This window comes from Guyanagaster necrorhizus, assembly GCF_019112545.1.
Source record: "Guyanagaster necrorhizus MCA 3950 unplaced genomic scaffold BT62scaffold_11, whole genome shotgun sequence".
In the NCBI taxonomy this organism is placed as follows: Eukaryota; Fungi; Basidiomycota; class Agaricomycetes; order Agaricales; family Physalacriaceae; genus Guyanagaster; species Guyanagaster necrorhizus.
Window position 1 is genome coordinate 54,002 of NW_025064890.1, and position 20,464 is coordinate 74,465.

The 20,464-nt window shown below is 49.5% G+C and overlaps 9 protein-coding genes across 9 annotated transcripts; 4 read left to right on the forward strand and 5 right to left on the reverse strand.

Moving 5' to 3' along the window:
* The first annotated feature begins 1,200 nt into the window (after positions 1–1,200).
* Positions 1,201–3,710, forward strand: BT62DRAFT_931293 (amidase signature enzyme). The gene is made up of 8 exons (XM_043186096.1): positions 1,201–1,365; positions 1,417–1,757; positions 1,812–2,308; positions 2,362–2,440; positions 2,489–2,576; positions 2,629–2,687; positions 2,744–3,096; positions 3,153–3,710. The coding sequence occupies exons 1-8, from the start codon at positions 1,343–1,345 to the stop codon at positions 3,432–3,434; spliced, it is 1,722 nt and encodes a 573-aa protein (XP_043040224.1). The 5' UTR covers positions 1,201–1,342; the 3' UTR covers positions 3,435–3,710.
* Positions 3,711–3,792: 82 nt separating this feature from the next.
* BT62DRAFT_931295 (uncharacterized protein) lies at positions 3,793–4,242 on the reverse strand. The gene is made up of 2 exons (XM_043186097.1): positions 4,000–4,242; positions 3,793–3,949 (listed from the first exon to the last, which is right to left on the reverse strand). The coding sequence occupies exon 1, from the start codon at positions 4,161–4,163 to the stop codon at positions 4,002–4,004; it is 162 nt and encodes a 53-aa protein (XP_043040225.1). The 5' UTR covers positions 4,164–4,242; the 3' UTR covers positions 3,793–3,949; positions 4,000–4,001.
* Positions 4,243–4,283: 41 nt separating this feature from the next.
* On the forward strand, positions 4,284–5,994 carry BT62DRAFT_83554 (uncharacterized protein). The gene is made up of 4 exons (XM_043182425.1): positions 4,284–4,560; positions 4,610–5,085; positions 5,139–5,481; positions 5,543–5,994. Exons 1-4 carry the CDS (start codon positions 4,420–4,422, stop codon positions 5,597–5,599), a joined length of 1,017 nt encoding a protein of 338 aa, XP_043040226.1. The 5' UTR covers positions 4,284–4,419; the 3' UTR covers positions 5,600–5,994.
* Positions 5,995–6,338: 344 nt separating this feature from the next.
* On the reverse strand, positions 6,339–7,168 carry BT62DRAFT_931297 (uncharacterized protein). Its single transcript, XM_043186098.1, has one exon. The coding sequence runs from the start codon at positions 6,930–6,932 to the stop codon at positions 6,390–6,392; it is 543 nt and encodes a 180-aa protein (XP_043040227.1). The 5' UTR covers positions 6,933–7,168; the 3' UTR covers positions 6,339–6,389.
* A 598-nt stretch (positions 7,169–7,766) lies between these two features.
* Positions 7,767–8,147, reverse strand: BT62DRAFT_858795 (uncharacterized protein; the record flags this gene model as incomplete). The annotated part of the gene is made up of 1 exon (XM_043182490.1): positions 7,767–8,147. A coding segment is annotated over one exon (381 nt), but the record flags the coding sequence as incomplete, so codon positions are not given.
* Positions 8,148–9,628: 1,481 nt separating this feature from the next.
* BT62DRAFT_83715 (uncharacterized protein) lies at positions 9,629–11,634 on the reverse strand. Its single transcript, XM_043182431.1, has 6 exons — positions 11,452–11,634; positions 10,046–11,401; positions 9,961–9,992; positions 9,875–9,913; positions 9,779–9,817; positions 9,629–9,723 (listed from the first exon to the last, which is right to left on the reverse strand). Exons 2-5 carry the CDS (start codon positions 11,344–11,346, stop codon positions 9,780–9,782), a joined length of 1,410 nt encoding a protein of 469 aa, XP_043040229.1. The 5' UTR covers positions 11,347–11,401; positions 11,452–11,634; the 3' UTR covers positions 9,629–9,723; position 9,779.
* BT62DRAFT_1005088 (uncharacterized protein) lies at positions 11,498–13,546 on the reverse strand (the record flags this gene model as incomplete). The annotated part of the gene is made up of 7 exons (XM_043177104.1): positions 11,498–11,515; positions 11,566–11,635; positions 11,688–11,712; positions 11,777–11,857; positions 12,659–12,786; positions 12,842–13,356; positions 13,418–13,546. The coding sequence occupies 7 exons, from the start codon at positions 13,544–13,546 to the stop codon at positions 11,498–11,500; spliced, it is 966 nt and encodes a 321-aa protein (XP_043040230.1).
* A 149-nt stretch (positions 13,547–13,695) lies between these two features.
* On the forward strand, positions 13,696–17,086 carry BT62DRAFT_919332 (uncharacterized protein; the record flags this gene model as incomplete). Its single annotated transcript, XM_043184153.1, has 2 exons — positions 13,696–14,418; positions 14,474–17,086. 2 exons carry the CDS (start codon positions 13,696–13,698, stop codon positions 17,084–17,086), a joined length of 3,336 nt encoding a protein of 1,111 aa, XP_043040231.1.
* A 390-nt stretch (positions 17,087–17,476) lies between these two features.
* Positions 17,477–18,964, forward strand: BT62DRAFT_1075501 (uncharacterized protein; the record flags this gene model as incomplete). Its single annotated transcript, XM_043179120.1, has 3 exons — positions 17,477–17,719; positions 18,383–18,757; positions 18,809–18,964. 2 exons carry the CDS (start codon positions 17,477–17,479, stop codon positions 18,686–18,688), a joined length of 549 nt encoding a protein of 182 aa, XP_043040232.1. The 3' UTR covers positions 18,689–18,757; positions 18,809–18,964.
* Positions 18,965–20,464: the final 1,500 nt, after the last annotated feature.

The window sequence follows — 20,464 nt, forward strand, 5'->3', positions numbered from 1 at the left end:
TTCTGTCTTGGTACCCCTGTTTCTATGTTTTCTGGTCTTGAAATTGGAATGCAGTGATGGGCCGGCGCAGATTATTTACCGGGAATGGTGGCTCGTTCGCCACTTGCCCAAGGTCAATATGGATGCGAGAGAAAAGGAAGGCCTCTAATCTTCTCTTCGCAGTACCTGGGATCAAATTATGGCTCATCTCGTGTATCTGGCATGGACGCAGAGCGTCGCCAGCATGCGAGTCCAAAGATTCCCAATCCGTCGTTTGTAACTTCGGATTAGAGTTGGCTGGACTTTGCATCCTTCGACTTTGCGTCCACGATGACGCATCGAAGAAAGACTTGGCGCATGCACAGTCGATTCCATTTGGATACCAAGTTTGACTAGTTGGGTGTTTGTGTACCGATCACCGCCAGATGCAATTTTTCAAGCCATTGAAACCGGCACGAAAGGGACCATCTTTTACGACAAGGCTGAGTAAATGCGGTTGGTAGGGGAGAGAGCGTCTAACCATTTTCCGTATTCTAAGGCACTCATTGTATGAATGGAGTAACTCTTCTGTGAGTACGGGACCTTTCGAAGGCATGCTTTTTGGAGACAGCTTTCGTATAGCACTGTATGTAACTTAGATAGAGAAGTATGTCTCACGCAAACAAGACTCACCAAATTTGCTCGCTTTAATTGTCTTGCGACATGTCGGATGCTCGTACCAGCTGTCTAGTTTGGAGTCCATTCCTCAGTGAGGTGGGTTTTCACGATTTAGCTTGTCGTAACGTGGTTCATGAACTTTGTATATGGCGGGTAGCTGTCACGTCGACCGTTTCCTGCATTCCAACTGTCTTCTAGGGAATTTATCGAGGCAGTTGAGAGATCGACCGCTAAGCTAGGGTGATTGGGGATAACTGGTACGGGTCAAGGTTTAGCTCGGCGAATTTTATTGAATGTATCGACTTGTCAAGGGCCAGGGGTGGATTATGCCATGCCTGGTTGACATGTCGGGGCCGACTGGCAAGTCGGTGGTTTGTCCAAAAATTTCCTTGTTGAATGAATTTGTGCAGATTGTCGACTTTTGTTTGAATGTAGACTTGCACTGTTGCACTGTAAGTGAGTGAATATACTTTACTCATCTGAGGTGGATTTGGGATTTGATTGTGTCCGAACGGGGGTTGCCGATCAAAGTGTCTTCGATAATTTCTAATCGCCTTGAGTTCTAGCTTTCGTATTAACGATATTCACGACAAGCAGCCGGGATCTCCGCTATAATGGCCTCTATAATTCTCTTATCCTTGCGCCCTAACTCCTCGGCTGCAATGTTATAAGTTCCCGTTCACCTTCCATCCTGACCATATCCCCCATGCGCACCCTTCACCGTGCTTGGTCAGTTTCCTTTCTTTTTTTTATCCTAAACATATCTCACCAGTTCTCCAGCGCATGGAAGCGCGACGACCGTCAGCGAAAGATAGATGCACTCCCCGTCACGTACAACGACCCTCTGACCCCTGCAGAAGAGAAAATCCACGCCCTTCCATTGGCATCGCTCGTTACTCAATGTCGATCCGGCGTCCTGAACCCTGCGGACGTCATGCAGGCATATGCAAAGAAGATGCTCGTGGCCCAGAAGGAGTCCAACTGCATCACTGATATCATGGTCAATCATGCCCTCGACTCGTCGTCTCTCGCGCACTACGGTCCAGGTGCCGATTCAGATAGTCGTGCGTCAGATTTCCTTCGTTCACGGCCCCTGCTTGGTGTTCCGGTCAGTGTCAAAGGCACGCGTCTCTATTGTTTTTTTTTTTCCGGATCTCTTCTTGACCCTTGAACAGACTCGTTCGACATAGAAGATCATGATACAACCATCGGTCTTGCGAGATTTTCAGACAGACCCGCAAAGAGCTCGGCTTCCATCGTCCGACTCCTTCGAGACGCCGGTGCCCTTATCCATGTCAAGACCACCGTACCCACTGCCCTGTTTTCGATGGAGACAGAGTCAGATCTCTTCGGTCGAACGACCAATCCATACAAAGCTACGCATGGTGTTGGCGCCTCTACCGGTGGCGGTGGCGCGCTCGTAGCTTGGGGCGGGAGCATGGTTGAAGTCGGAAGCGACGTTGCAGGCAGCGTTCGGATGCCCGCCCATACCTGTGGAATATGGAGCATGAAGGGAAGCGTCGGCCGCTTTCCGGTGTTGGGCAACATGTCGCCGATGACGGGCCTCGAGGCGGTACCTATACTGACTGGCCCACTGGCGAACAGCTTGGACAACCTAGAGGAGTTCTACAAGCGGGTCATTGACATGGAGCCCTGGACGTATGACCATACCGTTCGTTTGTTTTTCGCGCTAGTTCGGCGTTATCACTTACGACATTATCTTAGTGTGTTCCTCTTCAGTGGCGTCCATTAGACTTCCTGGAAGAAGGGCGAAAGCTGAAATGGGGTGTCATATGGACCGATAGTACGTGAATTACCCGCATACCCCTTCCCTCGTGACATTGTTGATTAGATACGATACCCCCAACACCTGCCTGCAAACGTGCTTTATCCACCGTTGTCGGAGCTCTCAAAGCAGATGGCCATGAAGTCGTCGATTTGTAAGTTAAACAGTTTGACTTTTGGCGCCATTTGTTCACCAACACTCGTTAGCTCACCGCCAATCGAGGAAGTATTGAGCATTGGCTATCAAATAGTATTCGCAGACGGAGGTCAGTTACCCTGCTAAACCTTAAAGATTCCGTTTTTGATTGACACATGTGCAAAGGTCGTCAAATCCGCAATGTCCTTCTTCCCGGAGAAACGCTGAATGCGGCATTGGTATCTGTCTTAAAACATGTTAGCCGCTCACGCTTCGTGAGAACCGTCCGGAGGTTATGGTCATTTATCGCCAGAAAAACCGAGCTCGAGTTCCCGGACAATTTGAAGGAGCAGACCATTGTCGAGGAACGCCAACTAATCGTCCAACGCGACGAGTTGCGGCAGCAATGGCACGAAAAGTGGAAGAATGAGGGTCTTGACTTTGTCTTGACTGTCACCTTGCCTTTTCCCGCACTGGAAAATGGTGACGGCGAAAAAGCCTCTCTGATGAGTGCTAGCTACACGTTCCTGTTCAATATGGTACATCACATTCCCCTTCCTCTAGGTCCAAGCTGATTGATTTTACTATTTTGCAGCTGGACTATTCGGCGGGTGTCCTCCCGGTAACGAACGTGCGGAAGGACCTCGATTCCCTACCCGTGGACTTTGAATCGACTTTGATGTATCAATCATTGTCTGCTCCCGCCCGCCAAGCGTGGTCAACGTACAATGCGGAGAAGATGGACGGTCTCCCCCTGAGTGTCCAGGTGGTAGGTCGCCGATTCGAAGAAGAGAAGGTATTTGCAGGTATGAGGGTTATCGAAGCTGCACTCAAGAAGCAGAAGGTGTTATTTGTTGGTAAGAAGGACGCTGTTTAGGTGCCTCTTACCATTCTGTTATTATTTTCGTTAACTTTATGTTCCGGCGGCGTTCGTTATAACTTTATTTCAAGTAGTGTAGACACCTCTTAACTGCCCTGTAAAATAGTTTAATGAATTTCTGTGTACCTCGCGGATGTTATATCCAGAGACTTGCCGTTATTATTGCAATCCTTTGACATTGGACAGACAGATTAGATACAGGCATTCAGTAGGCGGCTTTCAGTGACATACTTGGACACACTTTACAGCCTCAATCTGCCGTCATAGAATACCAATATCCGTTCACAATCCTACTAAGCCAAACATGGGAGTACTATTAGCACAGAAAGTGACGTGTGAATGAAGAAGTTCTTACCGTCAGGTATCACTCTAGACCACAATCGCCAATCCATACAGATTCCAGTGGTCTCTCATCTTTACTTTCGGGTCGACTACCGACCACGTTCAACCTCTCTAATACCTGGACGCCATCTTCATCTCCGCCCTTGACTCGCCCAAATATGACGTACTTTCTGCAAAGAGATTGGGTCTAGCAGCGATGGAGAGCAATGAAGGATCTTACCTTTAAGCTTGGCCAACGAAGAACGGAGAAGAGTTGACAGGGTTTTTCCCTCCGGAGTTGGCCATTGCAAGACTACCGTGGAATGGAGTTGTTTGAAGACCGGCTTTTTGGATGACGACAGTGTGGGACACCTCTCCGCCGCTGCCATCGCCTGGCGTTGTCATCGTTATATCGCTGAGGGTCGCCGATGTTGATGTCGAGATAGCAGGTGGTCGACATGGTGGTCGACAAGAGACCCTGATTTCCATTTTGAATGACAGCGTTGTACTTTCATTGATCCTTGTATAGTAGTTTGTGTTTGTAATTTGTGCTGTATCCATCGTCTCTTGTACTGCTTCCTGTCGGCCCTGTTCTGTTGCTCTTGCCTTGTATTTTTCTTTATTTAATTTAACGCTATCCAGGTCGTTGAACACAATCTCCATGATGTTCCTATCTGATTTCTTCCAGCCTTTGGTTTCGCTCCTAAGAGGGTCATGTCTCATTCTTGCGCTCCCTCCTGAAGTTCTTCTCGAGCTCATATTCCCCCGTTTGTCTCTTCGTGATCTTCTGGCTCTACGATCAGTACGTCTTGTTTTAGTATTCACCGCTCTAGGTTCTCATTCCATTATAGGCCAACAAAAGTTTCTTCTACCTCACTCATGATTTCATGCTCTGGAAGCGGATGCTCAAAAAGGTCCACCTCCCTCTTCCCCTTTCACATCCTCCCTTTCAGCATACTCCTGCCAGAGATCACCATCTCGAAAGGGCTCTCATACGCGCATCTTCGTTGGAGAAGAACTGGATAGTAGAACCTTGCATACGATTCACCTACATTTTAGAGACGCCGGGCGACAAAGTTCTCGAAGTATCTCTTCTTCCTGGAGGGAAGTATCTCGTCGCATCTATGGCCGACGTGAAGGATTATCGGTATTATCTGGCCATTTTTGATGTCGACGAAACGCCTGCTGAGAGAAATAATCTGCTGGCAAAGATAGCCTTGCCCAGCAGGGCGTATCATCTGCGGGCTAAGTTCATGCACTACCAAGGAGAACAGCGCATCATGATATTCTACGTTCGACGAGGCTATCCGACCGGGACGCTGTACAGGTCTGTTTCAATTCATGTTTGCATGTTCATAGACGCTCAAGCATCTCTTCTAGCCTAGATCCATCGACGCTAAGCTACGATGCTGCAGACGTGGAACATCCTTTATCGTATGACTGCGTCTGTACTTCTGTCGCGCTAGGATCTTTGGAGTACATCTCAGACCCCGAAAAAGACAACACTTCGTCCACTTTTCGGGAATATGCAAAATCACTTCCCAGTCCTTTCCAATGGTCCAGTACTGTCTGCTTTGGTGATAGGCGGCCGGAGCGTCCTTCTTTATGTCAATATCTTGGGGCCCCTTGCGCTGCTGTGTGTCACCAAAACCGGGTTATAATCGTCAACTTTGACACTCAGCGCACGACGCACTTCATATGCCCAGACATGGGGCCTAATCAGGTTAGTACTACAAAATATAACGTGATTTCAGAACGTCCTCTTAACGTTCTTACTCATAGAGGATTCTTGCGCTCAGAATTCTTCCTGCTCAGGCCCATGTTCTCCTCGTGCGAGCTGATGTTAACGGGGATCAGATCGAACTCTATGCTATACCTCAAGTCTCTGCACAGCACATCACATTTCCTTTGCAGCAGGTTGTTACTCACGTTTCGAATAACAGAATTGACGCTGCATGCATCTCCGACATGTACATGCCTCAAAATGCCAATGGTTCGCCTTGGATAAATTCTCCTCCGTCCATAGCTCCCCCAATTGCCATCTACTTGACTCATGTCGATGGTATCATCGGCACAGTTAATTTGCAGCTACACCGAAATAACAAAACGGGGTCAATGGAGTACGATTTGAACCAGCGCACTGTTACGACTATCCAGGTGCCAAGCGCTGGTCGTCTCAATGTTCTTCCGGGGGCATATCGCTCTGTTGCATACCACACGGACTGGTTCGACCGCACAGAAGCGCCCAAAATTACGTCGTGGTGGCGAGGATACAATATAACGAACATGGACTACGCCAAAGGTCTTTTCAAAGGCCCTCAGACCGTCCGTCCCCGAGCGAAGGAATGGGACCCGCTATACTCGTTGACCCAGAATTACCTGAAAGGAGAGCTGGAGAATGGCGCACAGAGTCTGTCGTGGGATGAAGGCTCTGGACGAATGTGCATTGCTCGTTATAAGCCGTCAGATTGGCTCTTCGGTACGCTGAAGATCCTAGATTTTGGGAAATACCCGGCATACCATGATAGAAAGCAGCTCAGAGATTCTTTAACTGCAGGAAGGACTTCATAATTATATATACTTTATACAAGGATGAACGTAAAATATGTATCATGAAACTTGCGGCAGCTCTTAGAAACTTTGGCTCGGTTTGGCTTTCCTGATCTTGTTGGCACCCTCAAACGCATCCCGCATGTTTTCGTGCCAAGCATCTGATTCATCCTCAGTCATGTCCTCTAGGATGATGTCTGGAGAGCTCCTGATGTGGAATAGTGAACCGACGGTGAGGAAGTTGTGATCAATGACTCTAGATCTGCGCGGCGGCGGCGTAGGAGTTCCAAGATCTATGACTCTATTCTTCGAAGCTCGTGGCGCGGGGGGTGGGCTCGTCTTCTCCCGAGGCATGAATGCTGGTGTGCTGGGTGCAGAGGGGAGAGCAACGAATGAAGATAGTCCGGGGGTAGAATTAGGAGTGGTAGACTTGACTCGGCTTCGCCTCTTTTGCCTTAGACTCTTTCTAACGGCACCCGACCGTGAACCACGATTCAGGGCCTGTAGGTAGGCCAATCGCTCTCGCCGCCACATGGAGAACTCTTTGGGATCCAGCTGCACGTTTAGAGCCGGCGTCTGCTGCGGGTTGACTCGTATTGAGGTGGATTTCGAGTTGCGAGGCATAGTCAAGGCGAGAGCGAGGCCGGATGTGCTAGAATGCAGAACGAGTGAAGAGCCCCTTCAGTGATATCATTTTATACTTCCAGAAGTGGTCTTGTCTTTGCTACTGTCTTGCGGCGGATGCCAAAGCACGGGCCGAAGGGTCAAGGCAAGTCCAAGCACACCCCAGATACAAGAAATTTGACGTTAGTGTGAATAAAACGCCAATGGGACCGGTTCAGTATTTATTGTCGCAGTGGTCCTGTCCGGAAGGAAACAAAAAGGATGCAGTGACCCCAGGCCCGGTCTTCTGTTACTACTCTTTATCCTGTTTCCGGCTGTCCTTGTTTTTCTTTCGCTACCGACGGTTGCAATGGTACTCTACAGTGGAGGTGGTCTTTGCAATCATTTCAAACATCCAGAATATCCAGAAGACATGAATGGGTAAATTTAGTCCGGGAGATCCGAGCTACCACTGCTCTCCGAATTTTATCTGGTCAACAAGCAGCGTAAATATATAGAATGAGAAAACTGTGTCAGAGTCAGTAAGATGAAGGAAGAGTATATCCAATAAAAAGGAATACAGGCATCCGGAAAGACAAACTCTGTACAGGATACTTTTGCTGCAAAAAGAGGACACTGTCCCACTAAGTCCAGTCCCAAATTTTAACAAAATATATATTACAAGAGTGGTGATATATTTATACAAGACCTAGGACTGCAGGGTAGTCCATATACATTGTGAGTAGATGACAGAATAAAGAAAACCAAAGATGCTACATAGATTGTGTCGTTCGTTCATTCCAAACATACAAGCAAACCTCACCCAAACACCCCTGCAGGACCGTTGACCTTGGTCAATAAATCGTTCAATCCCCTGACCACCTCGCCCCCGCCTTCCCTGACTCTGTCTCTATCGCCCTCTGCGACCCGAGGCATGAGCCTCTCAAAACGATCCGGATGCCATCTTCGAATCTGCTCCTTAATCTTGTCCTTATCCCCTTTGCCATTATTATTTGGAAAATGCGGATTAAGCACATACGCTTGTATCGCACCAGCATTTATATCCGCAACGTCCTTCGGCTTCTTAATCATCGGCCAAGGAAACGCATCCCAAATAACATTCTCAATCTTCCCTTTAGTCAGCTTCTGCCACTGACTTTCATGTGACTGGAACAGCCGAACCACCTCGTCCTTCGACATGATCCTGCCCGCCTCCTTCGCCTGTCGCTCCCGCTCAAGCCGTTCCTGCTCCGTACGGAATTTCTCCTGCTGTGCTCGTGCCTGCTCTTCCTGTCTCCGCCGCCATTCAGCATCAGAAACTGGAGTCTGAGGTGTACTAGAAGGCGTCGAGGGAGACTGATGTTGTGAATACGACGAAGTAGACCCTGACCTTGGCTTATATCCTGGGGTCGAGGAAGAAGTCGATGTCCTGCTGGAATTGGGCGTAGTGGGTTTCCACCCAGAGGTTGGATTAGAGGCAGTCGGAGAGGAACCCCACCCAGAAGATGACGCTGACGCACTTGAACCCCATCCACTGGCAGAACGAGCTTTGCTATCCTCGGAAGTCCAACTATCTTGTCGTTTCCTCCGGATTTCTTCTTCACGTCGTTGGAAATCTGCTTGCTGCTGCCTGGCTTCCTCCTCCTTCCGTCGAGCGCGCGCCTGCGTCATCTGAAACTCCTCCAGTTTCCTTCTTTCCTCTGCTTTTCTTTTCTCATCCGCCTTTTTCTTTTCTTCCGCCTTTTTTCTGTCTGCTTCCATTCTGATCTTGTCAGCCCGTTCCTTCTCCTTCCACGACGACTCGTTCTGCTCTCGTTGAAGACGTTCTGCAAGTTCCTTGTCTTTCTGTATTTGTTGCTTCTCTCTCGCCTTAGCAGCCTCCTCCTCGAGTCTCTCCTGCTCTGCTTTCTGTTTCGCCTCAGCTTCTCTTCTTTCCGATTCCTCTTGCCTCCGCTTCAGATCTTCCGCCTCCTTCTTGGCAAGTTCCTCCTCTCTCCTCTTCAGTTCTTCATCCTTCCTCTTGAACTCGGCCTCTAGTGCTTCTCTCTCTCTTTTCTCCAGGTCCTGTTCGCGCTGTCTCAAAGCTTCTTCGCGCGCTCTCAGGATGGCTGCTTTCTTCTCTGTTTCTGCCTCAATCCTTCTCGCCTCCTCCGCTTTCCTTTCTGCCTCCTCCTCCAGTTTCCTTGCCTCATCTGCTTTACGCTGCGCTTCCTCCGACTTGCGCAGGGCTTCCATCTCATTACGCTTATTTTCCTCTTCTTTCCTCTTCATCTCCAGTAGTGCCTCTTCTTTCCTCGCTTCTTCCTCCCGCCGTGATTTCTCCTCTTTCCAAGCGGCGCCCCCCCTCACTGCCTCTCGTCTTGGCGGTCTTTCCATTGTGCGTGTTGCTTCCTGTCTATACATGTCATCCTGTGCAACTTCTTCCCTCGCAAATGGCTCTGTATCGTGCGAGCTCCAGATCGCCTCATCGTCCTCTGAGAAGCTCTCCGAACCATCATCACTGAGCTCTGCCCAATGTTTCTCGCCCCCCCATTGTTGCCAGGCTGGTAGCTCACCTCCAGAGGGATACAGATTTGAAAATTTTGCTGGAGGGAAAGGCTGGCGCTGTGGATGCGAGGGCATCTGGGACGGTCCGTACGTATACGCCAACGTTTGGGAATGAGAAGGAGACTGCAGAGATGTATACTGGCGCTCTGAGGAACGATATGCTTCCGATCCATCAACAGGTATCAGTGGTGGCGGAAACTCCGGTATTCGAGGATGGGGATGGTGGTTGGAGTTGTTACTGGAGAATGTCAAAGAGGGTTGGCGGCTGAAACGAGGAAAATTGGATAAGAAGAAATAATATGGAGTAAGAGTACACTGACCTTAAGGAGGGGGGAGATGTGTCGAGGGAAGGTTGACGACTAAGCAAGTAAAACATGACTAACAGTTACGTAGAAAGGAAGACTGGATATGCTTACTACGAAGAGGGGGAAGGCGTATCGAGAGAAGGCTGGCGACTACGGAAATAAGTCACTGGAAATGCATGAGCATTACCTTAACTCACTGGGGAGGAGGACCGTCAGAAAAGGATGGTACCTGACGACTAGACCAGATTAAAAGGGTCGCTAACCAGAAGAAAAGCGACTCACAGAGTGGCTGGTGGGTGAGATGATGCCGTGCTGCTTGGACGCGACGTTGTCAACAGGCTTGGATGAGGAGTATAAACAGGTTTCGTAGCTATAGGCGGGGGAGGGGGAGGGCCCACATCCTGATTGGAAACGGATCGTAGCAAAGGTGATGATGGCCGGTCCCTCTCGATCTCGATCTCCTTCCCTTTGGCTCTTGTGTGAGATGCCCACAATTGATCCGCCTCCGCCATACGAGCCTTCTCTCGTTCTGCATTCGCATGCTCGTGTATCGGGATAACAGGTCCAGTGGTTGTTGTTTGATGCTCTACACTATCGTGTTCGGGAATGGAGCGCCTGTTGTTCTCCGATCGAAGCGTGTACGAAGGCGACGACCGGCTATCTCTGTCTAGATTACCATAATGATTCCGATTCTCCAAAGTAGAAACAGATGGCCGAGAAGTCTGAGACGACGCCGTCCGGCTTTCAGAATGATCATTCTCGGTCGCCGTGTCTTTCGGAATCTCTGGAAGGGGAGCGCATGCCTTCGATACGTGCGACGACGATGACCTACTGTCTGTGTTGCTGGATGGTTTCTGGTTCTCTGGAATGGGGGCGGACGGCCTAAAATTCTGGGACGGCGACGTACGTATACTGGCTTGACTCGTGCGGCGCCCAAGAAGGTTCGGTTTGTCCTCAGCAGCAGATTTCGGTGGTATCCACACCTCTGGATTCTTAGGCACCGAGTTGACGGGTGTTCCTGATGTCGATGACCGTCTCTGGACAGTTGGTATAGGTATGGGTGAAGGGCGAGTAGCTGAAGGTGTAGGTGTAGTTGTAGTTGTAGTTGTCTGCTGCCGCGAATCAGACAAACGGTCCGGCTGTGTCGACTCCCTATCTCTTCCTTTCGGATTCGCGTTTGACTCTGCTCCGGCACTGCCAGTCCTTTGTCTACGAATGCCACTCATGATCGCCATCTGCTCGTTCTCTAGGTCTTCTTTCCATCCGGTCCGCATTTCAAGCCCAGCCGCCCACCGTCTCTGCTCTCTTTCCTTCTCGACTTCGAATCTGAAGCTCTGGGTTGCGTAGCTCTTGATCTGGCGTTCGCTGGCCTGGTACTCACCAATCAGCTTCTTCTTCTGAGCAGCGTCAATGTTGTCTCCACCGAGGCTATTAAGGTCATCCTCAAGCTTCTGCTTGGCCTGCCGTAACATGTCGTTGAAGGCTACAGAGAGCTTTTCCTTGAGTTCGGCTTCCCATTGGTCGTCAGGTTCGTGCAAGTCTAGGTGTGTTGCACGTTCCGAGATCACGGTATCCGTAGACATGGGAGATTGGTAGGAATATGAAGATTAGAAGAGAGAAGGGACTGGCTGCATACGACTTTAAAAGAATCAGAATTCAGGGTATGACTACACGTGTAGATGGCTCACTACTTCCACGAAACTCGAAACCTGTGATATTTGCTATGGTGCGGACCTATTTATCTCGAAAAGCCTGGCTTTTAGTTAGATCGCATTCTGTTCACAGCACGTGTAAACACTCACGACGGCAATGGAAGAGAGGATGCCTATAGAGCCGAGTAGTCCCTTACGGCCCTTCCCAGCAACAGGAAATCTAGAACTGGCACTCAGTGTCACCATCATTTCCACATTTATTGAAGCCGCACTTATTATCGTCGAGATCCAACGCGACTGTTGCGAGGCAATCGTGAACAATCAGAGCCTGTTACACGATACTGACAAGGCAGATTTGTACCGTAGAATGTCTTGATGATCGAATATTGAGGATATTGTGCGTACAGCAGAGCGGGTATATGAGGCACAATTGTAGAGGTCCCTGTACCGACTCATCCAATCAGAAAAGGTGATACGAGCAGGATCGCAGTACTGACTGTCAGAAAAGCAGGTACTTGGAGAGAAGGAATCACGAAAATCGGTCTTTGGTCGGTCAGCACATGTGGTGGCAGTATGTGTGCAGTCGTGGTACTCGTGTTGTGCGCTGTTACTCAGAACCCTGCATCGTCGGATCATAATTCACTTTCACTCAAGTCAGACTGGCGGGATGCACGAATTCAGCAGTTTCGCAACAGCAGGGGAAGAGGAAGAATAAGACAAAAAACACAGGCATTATCGATTCAATTCTTCTACGATCTAAAGGAAGAAAAGTGCCATATTTGACGATGCAGATATTTGTGGCTAACAGTCGCCGCGAAGGGAATCAGGAAGTATGCTTCGGAGTCTGTACTGATGAAATAAGAACCGCGGAGCGTATCTTATCGGTACTGGCAAAACAGGCCAAAGGTCGTTTGCTGCACTCGGAGCCGTGGTGGATATGGTGGCAATGTGGTCATTGCTCTGTTAATAGTTTTAGATGTCCTAAATTGTCCCGCTATGAATAGCAATACTTGATTTCGAGCATCCCGTAACGGCAGTGGATCAACGGAAGAGATTTTTCGCTTTTATTGCATACATCAATCGCTGAAGAAATTTAAAACATGAAAAGTGGTTTGGATGGAGGTATTAGTGAATAATCTCGACCAAGTGATTGGCCGGAGACACGGAAATACAATGGTAAAGTTCAGGTTTGTGGGACAGCTGCGGGCCATTATTAGACTCCGGAGATTAGGAAGGGACTCACGCGACAACACGAAGCCGGAGAGATAGAAGACAGGTTGAAGGCGCCGGTCTTCGTGCTCCTGAGAGTCGAAAGGGTGCATCAACGGAAAAAGGAGACCTTGATGAACTAGCGGAACGACCTTGAAGGCGCTTCCGGAACACGGGATTATAGCGATTTGAATGGTACGGTTCACGTAGAGATTACATGTCGATCAAGGTCGCGCATGCCAGGGTCTTATCGCTGGTGTCATCATCACTCTGGTAGTAGGAGTGATCGATTACGAGGAAAAGCGTAAAAGGTCCAATGGGAAGAGGGATTGAAACCAGGTAAAAAAAAAAAAGGTCGGTGATTGCTGGTCCACAAGTAATATTTGGGAAATGGGGGTCTCCAATTGGCGGTGGTTGACACAGATCAATCCAGGACGTGAGATCATCGAGGCCAGATGATGGAGATAGGAGAAGGCAGAAACACATGCATCGTTGTGCGGACGCAGATGAACGGATCTGAAATGAACGGTGTTGGTGTACGACCACGCGTTGGTAGGCCTGATAACGCCTCTCATGCGTCGCAGAGCAATGAGATAGAGCAAGACTTGAATAATAATGGGTCAAGGGCATGGAATATCGATCACTGCGCAGGGGACGGAGGGACGTGAAATGAAATACCGGGAATGAAGAAAAACAAAGGCCCGAGTCAAGACCGAGTAAGATCCAAATGGACTCGACAGAAAAGTTGACAAAAAGCCAACCCTTTGCCCTGGCCCCAATTGAAGCTGGTCACGTGATGTCGCCAATACTTGTCTGTCCAAGATTTTGATTCTGACTCAAACGTCCATCCAAGGCTCCCTTTCCACTCCATTTGCTCCTTTCCAACAGCCTGAAAACTCGTCTGCAACGCCCAGAACGGCATATCTACCCTTCAACAACGGATTTAGCCGCCCAAACACGCGACGATTGAGAACTCCCACACGAGGCAGCCAATCGTTTTCTTCCGTTCTATATCCAACACCGTTTCATCCAACATCCTTCCATTCAATCTAGCGGTGCTCGAGTCATCTCATGGCCAAACCAAAGAAAGGCGCCAAGGTTAAAAACCAGACCACAAAAAAAGCTGCCCCGCCGCAAACCCCACCTTCTCCTCCGCGGCCGGCTACCCCGCCTCCCCCGCCTCCGACGATGCTCTCCAAGAATGAACAGGTTCGTGCAGTCTGGAAGGACTTCTTTGCTTCATGGTACACGCCCGAAGCAGTCTCTTATAGCAAAGACGTTGACGCCATTGACTCAAATATCCTCTTCACTACTGACTCAGAGAGGCAGGACGAGCGTCTTCGTCTTGACGAATCGCTTCGAGACAGGGCCAAGACTGAGTGGGAGCGAAGATTGGAAGAGAAAGGCCTTCGCGAGGCTGACTGGATTGATATCACGCCGCCTGAAATGGTGGTAACGTTCAAGGTCTTGTTCGGCGTTGAGGTAAGCGAGGAAGATGTTGTCAAGCATGTTCAACCAGAAATCCAACCTCCACCTCAACCCGAACCCACTCCCATCATTGAACCATCTCCCAGCCCCAGCACACCGGTGGCATCCTCTTCCTCCCAAAAACTTCCCATCATCGCCACCGCCACTAGGATCAATCCCTCTGCACCGCTAACCACAGAAGTGCGGTCAACCAACTTATCCACTTCAGCCTATGCCATAGTCAATCCTGCGTCGTTTGGCGTAGGAGCGTATGATGAAGATGACGACGAAGACGCTGACGGCGAAGCAGGCTTCGACCTCCTCGAGGTAAACACCGCTGTATTTCATCGCCACAGCCCTGTATTGATTCCAACTATCACAGGCTTTTGATACTGATTCTGCCGTCTCACCTACGTCCAGTCAATCTACAACCTGGTGGAATGGCGCTGACTCCCTGCAGACGTCACCAAGTACTTCTCCTTCCTCTAAACCCGTCGTCGTTGATTACCCGACCCCGGAGGACCGTTTCCCGCGTACCATGTCCGTTTCACCTCCACGTCAAGTGCCTGTCGAACTCTGGAAGCCACCAGCTCCAGAATCCGTTACTCCCTCCAGTCGTAATCCATTCGCGTCACCCATCTCCTCAGACGAAGATGTGTCTAAGATCTCGGAGTGGTTCGAAGCTCTCAAATCAGAGGAAGACCCACCTAAGGTTCAACTACAGCGTGGAGTTTCGGACACACTCCCCTCTGAACGGCTTGACACTTTGAGGATCGAAACCGAAGAATCGTTTCAGAGAAGACATGACCAAACTCGTCGCGTCCGCCAGGCGCCGCAACTGGAACCGTCTTGTGCCTCCCCTCCCATTGCTCACTTTTCGGTTCCGCCTCTCTTTACATCGGCCTTGTCTGCGGTAACAGCCGCAGCGAATTCTTCGTCCTCTTCACGCTCTAAACAGACGACACGTTATATCGGTCCAGTCATTGTCGATCCTCATGACTATGGCCTTCTTCACCCCCAAGAGAAATATTCTGCTCCAGAGCGTTCCCTCAAACAGATGGAAAACGAGTTTGAAGAGTTCAAAATGAGCGTTCGATTTAAAATGATAGAGGAGTTCCACATGGATGCTATCAAGCACGAACGTACTCTCGTACAGGACATTTCGCAGGGTGAGGACCCTACAGCACGGATGGTGCAGCATGAGGTTCGAATGTTGCAGTTGCAGCGCGACAAGGAGGACAAGCGCAAGAAACTGGTTGATGAAGAGAGGCAGAAACGACGACGAGAGATTCGTGAGAAAGACGAGGAAGCTCCGAAAGCGAAAGCCCTAGAGGCGTTCAAACGAGAACAAGAGATGGCTAGAAGGAAGGAGCAGGCCAAGAGAGAGGAGGAAAGGCGGAAGGAGGAGGACCTGCAAAGAAGAGAGGAGGAAATGCGACGCAGAGAGCTCGAGATTCGAAGGAAAGAGGAGGAGATGAAGGAGCGTGAACGGTTGGAGCGGGAGCAGTTGGAATTCTTTAAGCGAGAGCATGCCTCAAAGAAGAAGGCGGAGGAGCGCGCGAAACGTGAGAGAGTGGATCGTGAGCGCGAGCGCGAACTGAGGGCTGCTCAGGAGCTCAGCGATAGAGAGGTGGCGATGAAGTTGCAGGAGAAGTTATCGAGAGAGGTTGAGCGGGCGAGAGTGCCAGAAAAATTGTCGAGGGAGATGCTGACGTTCGCGCGAGAACAGGAGAGAGTGCGGGAGAAGAGAAGAGGAGAAGTCAAGTTGTCAAAAGAGATGGAGACTTTCTTGCGGGAGCAGGAGAAGCATGAGCGTGAACGTCAGGAACGTGAAGCGAGGTTGCGACGGAAGGATGATGAAAGGGCCAAGGAGGGTGGGGAAGGTAAGCGAGCTAAGGACGTGGAGGAGGCCTTTGCTCGCGAACAGGAGAAAACCCGGGAGCATGACCGACAGAGGTCGCACTCCAGATTGGATGATTTTGACACCACCCTCCGTCCTAACGAGCATCTATATTGGCGACCCAGTATCGCTTCTGACAAGGGAATAGCCCAACATAAAAAGTCCCAACCATCCTTTTTCGAATCTGACCCCATCGAACGACCTCCAACAACCAGTGGCTGGAAAGTCAAATCTTCAGCGGATATCTCGAAGGTCAAGGCACTGGACCCTCCCGCAGCTCGTGCTGTTGTCGATGAAAGTCGAACCAAGACGCCGCGGTCGGGTGCTGTCAGGCATGAGAGTACGGCATCACTTCCTGTAGTCGATATATCTCGAATGAGACCCCAGTCACAAGCCTCTGTCTATCATCACCCCAAGTCGTCATCTTTGCGATCGTTGGAGGCGGAGAACAGCAGCGCTAGTTCATCAAAGCTCACTCTCGATCACATGAGAGAACCGCTACCCCCTCCGAAGCTCACGTCCTCGTCGACCTCTCAGAAGCTCAGTTCGACAACGCCCCTCCCAGACAATCGGACCATCTGGCTGCCAAAAGCTCATCACGAAAGTCGAGATCATATGTCGAGATCGACCGTGATTGAAAAGACGCAGTCAATGCCCGAAACGCATCAGGTGCATGTCAGAGCTCGAACAACGTCAGATCCCAGTCCGCCGACTCCTGTTGTGCCGCCTAAGCCCTTGGCTGAATCAAGGGCGCCAGCGAAGAGTAAGGGCAAGACGAACGTAATGCTGGAAGAAGTACCAGATGATGAGGATATCTACAGTGACAAGGATGTCCTGCCTGCCGATTCGACGGCGATTATGTTGTCGAACCTCGAGCCTGAGGCTCCGAGGTTGGTTGATGCCCGGGAGAAGCGTGTGCGATGGACGGAGAGTGTCTCGGGAGGTAGTCCAATGTCTGATGCGACGGTTTTGCCAGCTGAGCATGGAGGGAAGGCTAGAATGAATAGTGTGCGACCGCAAGCTAAATGGGGAGAGACAGCGAGGAAAGGAGTCGAAGACTGGCGACTGTGGACAGTGCCGACTTCCTCCATGTAATTATTGTTTTCTCTATTTTTCTTTATTCTCTTTTCATAATACCATAGACATCATCTTGCTAGATATGTACTGTTGAGGGTGTCATTTGTATACAAGAAGATTAATGGCGTGTAGGAATACTTACAGGTACATCAATCATCGACCTTGGGATACGCCTCAGATTTGTGTTAAGTGCTGTGGTGGAGAGGAAAATAGCAAGCTGTAGTCCTGCAAACGTGAGGCTGAAGGTCTTGCTGGCATGCTGCAGGTGATATGTGAAAGGAAGGAAAAGGCGATGATTGTCGGCGCATATAGTCAGATAATGATAGGCAAAATCTACTCATGGTTAAGTCAGCCTTTTTGACAAAGAGCGACAGCATTTCATGGGGCAGGAAACGACATTGCAATGCCATGGAGTCAATTTGTCGACATACTATACACAAAATCGAGACAGCGACAGACTTACCTGTGTTATTGTCCCCGCCTAGGCAAAACGAGGCAACTGACTACACATATACCGCTTCGGTGCCTTTGAAAATGCCTAGCGTCTACCCACGGTCAAGAACAATGACAGGACGAGAGATCCGAGGATGGATGATGAAACGGCATATCGAAGCGAAGATAACGATATCATTCAAAGGGTCCACTACCACCGTCCGTTGATTGGTAGAAAAGAACCTGGAAATGGCCGAACTCGCGACGTGTCTGAATCACGTGATGATTCGCGTCTTAATTGGTTTTTGATTTTCGGCGCGTTCACCTCATGTTCTGCTCATGGTAAACCCTTCTATTGGCGTGTAGATAATGCGGCTTATCTTTATCCTCAGTATTTGGCTGAGAAAAAGAGATCTAACCCCCACTCCTTGGTTCCTCACCCACATGTTTAACAAAGTACGGAAAATATTGACTTTCATGCGTTCATTCCGGAGGCTCCCAAAACATTCTATTCAGTAACTTTGTCTATCATCAACAGCAAACGAAACCCACATCGACATTTGCCTAACCGAAGAGAAAAGAACTGGATCATCTCATAGCTGCTCTGTCATGGGAGAATTACCACGCATAAAGCTGAGATCCCGTACACAAGTAGTGATCTGTTATCACCGAATTACCCGTGTGAGACAGTCTCAGATGGGATCCACACTCTCTTCCTATTATGAGCCAGTATTATCTACGTATTGAATCCAACATAACCACATGTATGAACAATTGTCGGCAGCGTATTGGCTATCGGAAGCGAAGAGAGCCCTAACGAAAGGATCCTTGGACAGATGAGCTATCATCAGAACGGATGCAATACCCTAACAACACGTCAAGCAAAAGAATGGCGGAATCCTAAGCGCAGAGAGCCAGGTCGAGGGAGGCAAGGAGCCAGAGAGGCTGCCAAATTCGTCAAATACCCACGTTTCCTTCTTCTTTACTATCATGCGACCTTTGAGGAAGCTGCAACTTCCCGAGCTAGAGCGAACTGCTTTGACATCGTGGGACGCCCCGATGTATGCTTTTCTTCGTATTACGATGCCCCGAATGGCTGTCGACAAAGCGCCCAACGAATGTTTTCCACTCCTTAAAACCTCAGGCGTCATTATTTCCACCCTCAGAGGGCACGAGTGGTCGATATGAATCCACTATACTCTCCTGTACCTGTTCCGTGCGCCATGAGCTTTACAGAGTAGGCAAAGATCGATCAAGGTATAGAGGCGTAGCCGTATCCGTTGAAGGAATCACTAATCAAGCTTCAAGAATCATGAACACGGGGTAACTGGAAGAAGAAAACATCAGTGACCGAGGCTCTCAGAATGTTATCGTTCGAATTACCACGCCACCGAGTTGGATAGAGAAAAGAGTCCATAGGTCGGAGGGAGATGGCTGCACTTGTACAAATCGCTAAGATGCTAGCAGTAATCGATTGTCCCCGCTGTGCCATGCTACAGAACGTTGTGCATCGTAAATACGGTCAACAAGTCGAAGAAGCTCTGAAAATGAGAAGTCATCCGCGGATGCAATCCGCTGGGACGTCATCTAGAGCCGCTGTGATTCCACGAACCAGCCGGAAGGGTGTCTGTCGATTCTCAAGTCTTCACAGAGCACTAGATTGTTGCCAGGGATAGCCTGCACCTCCTTACTCCCATTGGCGTCAGACAGGTACCAATGTTACATGCAAACACGGATATCGTGGTCGTGGTCACATATACACCTGAAGTTGTGAGAGGACCCGCCTGCAACGTGCCATGTGCGAAGATGTTAGGATATGCATCTAAATACTCCGAAGTCCTGCCATCAGAGAGAAAATGTACTCGGGGAAAAAAAGGCATACGAAGCAGCCCCAGGCGATCTTTATGTCGTACTATGTACTATGTACGCTGAACATATCGGTATCAAAGCCCGTTGTAGTTGGAAATTGAGGACAAGCTGGCGTCCGCTTAAGGTCTTGCAGTTCCAGAATCCAGAGTGCAAAAAATCAAAAGCCTGAGTGAGATCAGAGCGCCGAATACTAAAGGGATGACATATTAGATGCCCCGCGAACATCGATCTTGTATCTTGCAAGCTTCCCTGTCGAACCATAACGCCTGGTAATCATACACTAGGTATCTGTACGTGCAGTGGTAGCAACGGCGCCTCTCTATGGAAATCTTACAAATGGACCTCTTCCCTCCGCGTCTGGCCTAACCTCCGAGTATCTCTCTCTCGCTGGACAGATCAGTCCTGCAATACCAAACACCTTCTCAGAGCGATATCCCTCTGGTTTCGAATGTTTTCTTGTCCACTCCTGTCGACCCCGAAGAGCTACATTATGGAGTTCCTCGCTTTTCTTTGCTGTATTCCTTCAGTGCTCCATTCGAAAACTGCTAGTGTACCCATGCTGAGCTGGTAATCCGACCACCTCGGCATCTGTCAAAAGGCCATAATCACAGGCCCATGGTTAAACAGATACTCTTGAGTCCTTTTCGGTCTATTTGATCGTCACTCAGTCATTCCGGCGACGTGCGGTTTCGTCGCCATTGCTCTCGGGGAGGAGAACGGCTATATATCTTCAACGCGCGTCTTGATATTTCCATTCTCGCACCCATGGCAGCATTGGTGCATTTAGTACGTGTTTGACTCTATCACAGGCCGAACGTGTTGAATAAAGGCATGTCCATATCCCGCAGCGCCTCGATATGGTTTAGCCCACCTCATGTATATTTCATGGGATATCAGTATCAATCCGAAACTTGATTGAGTATTCAACCTCACACCGACATTCCGGCAGAACCGGTTTCTATGTCTTCTACGGCTATCACACCTCATACCGGCGCCTTTACCGAGGACGTTGCGTTGACGAGCTGTCTTTTTTAAGACGAAAGGTCTAAATTTAAATAATTTAGAATTCAGTGATATCTGGTCCGATGACCAGCG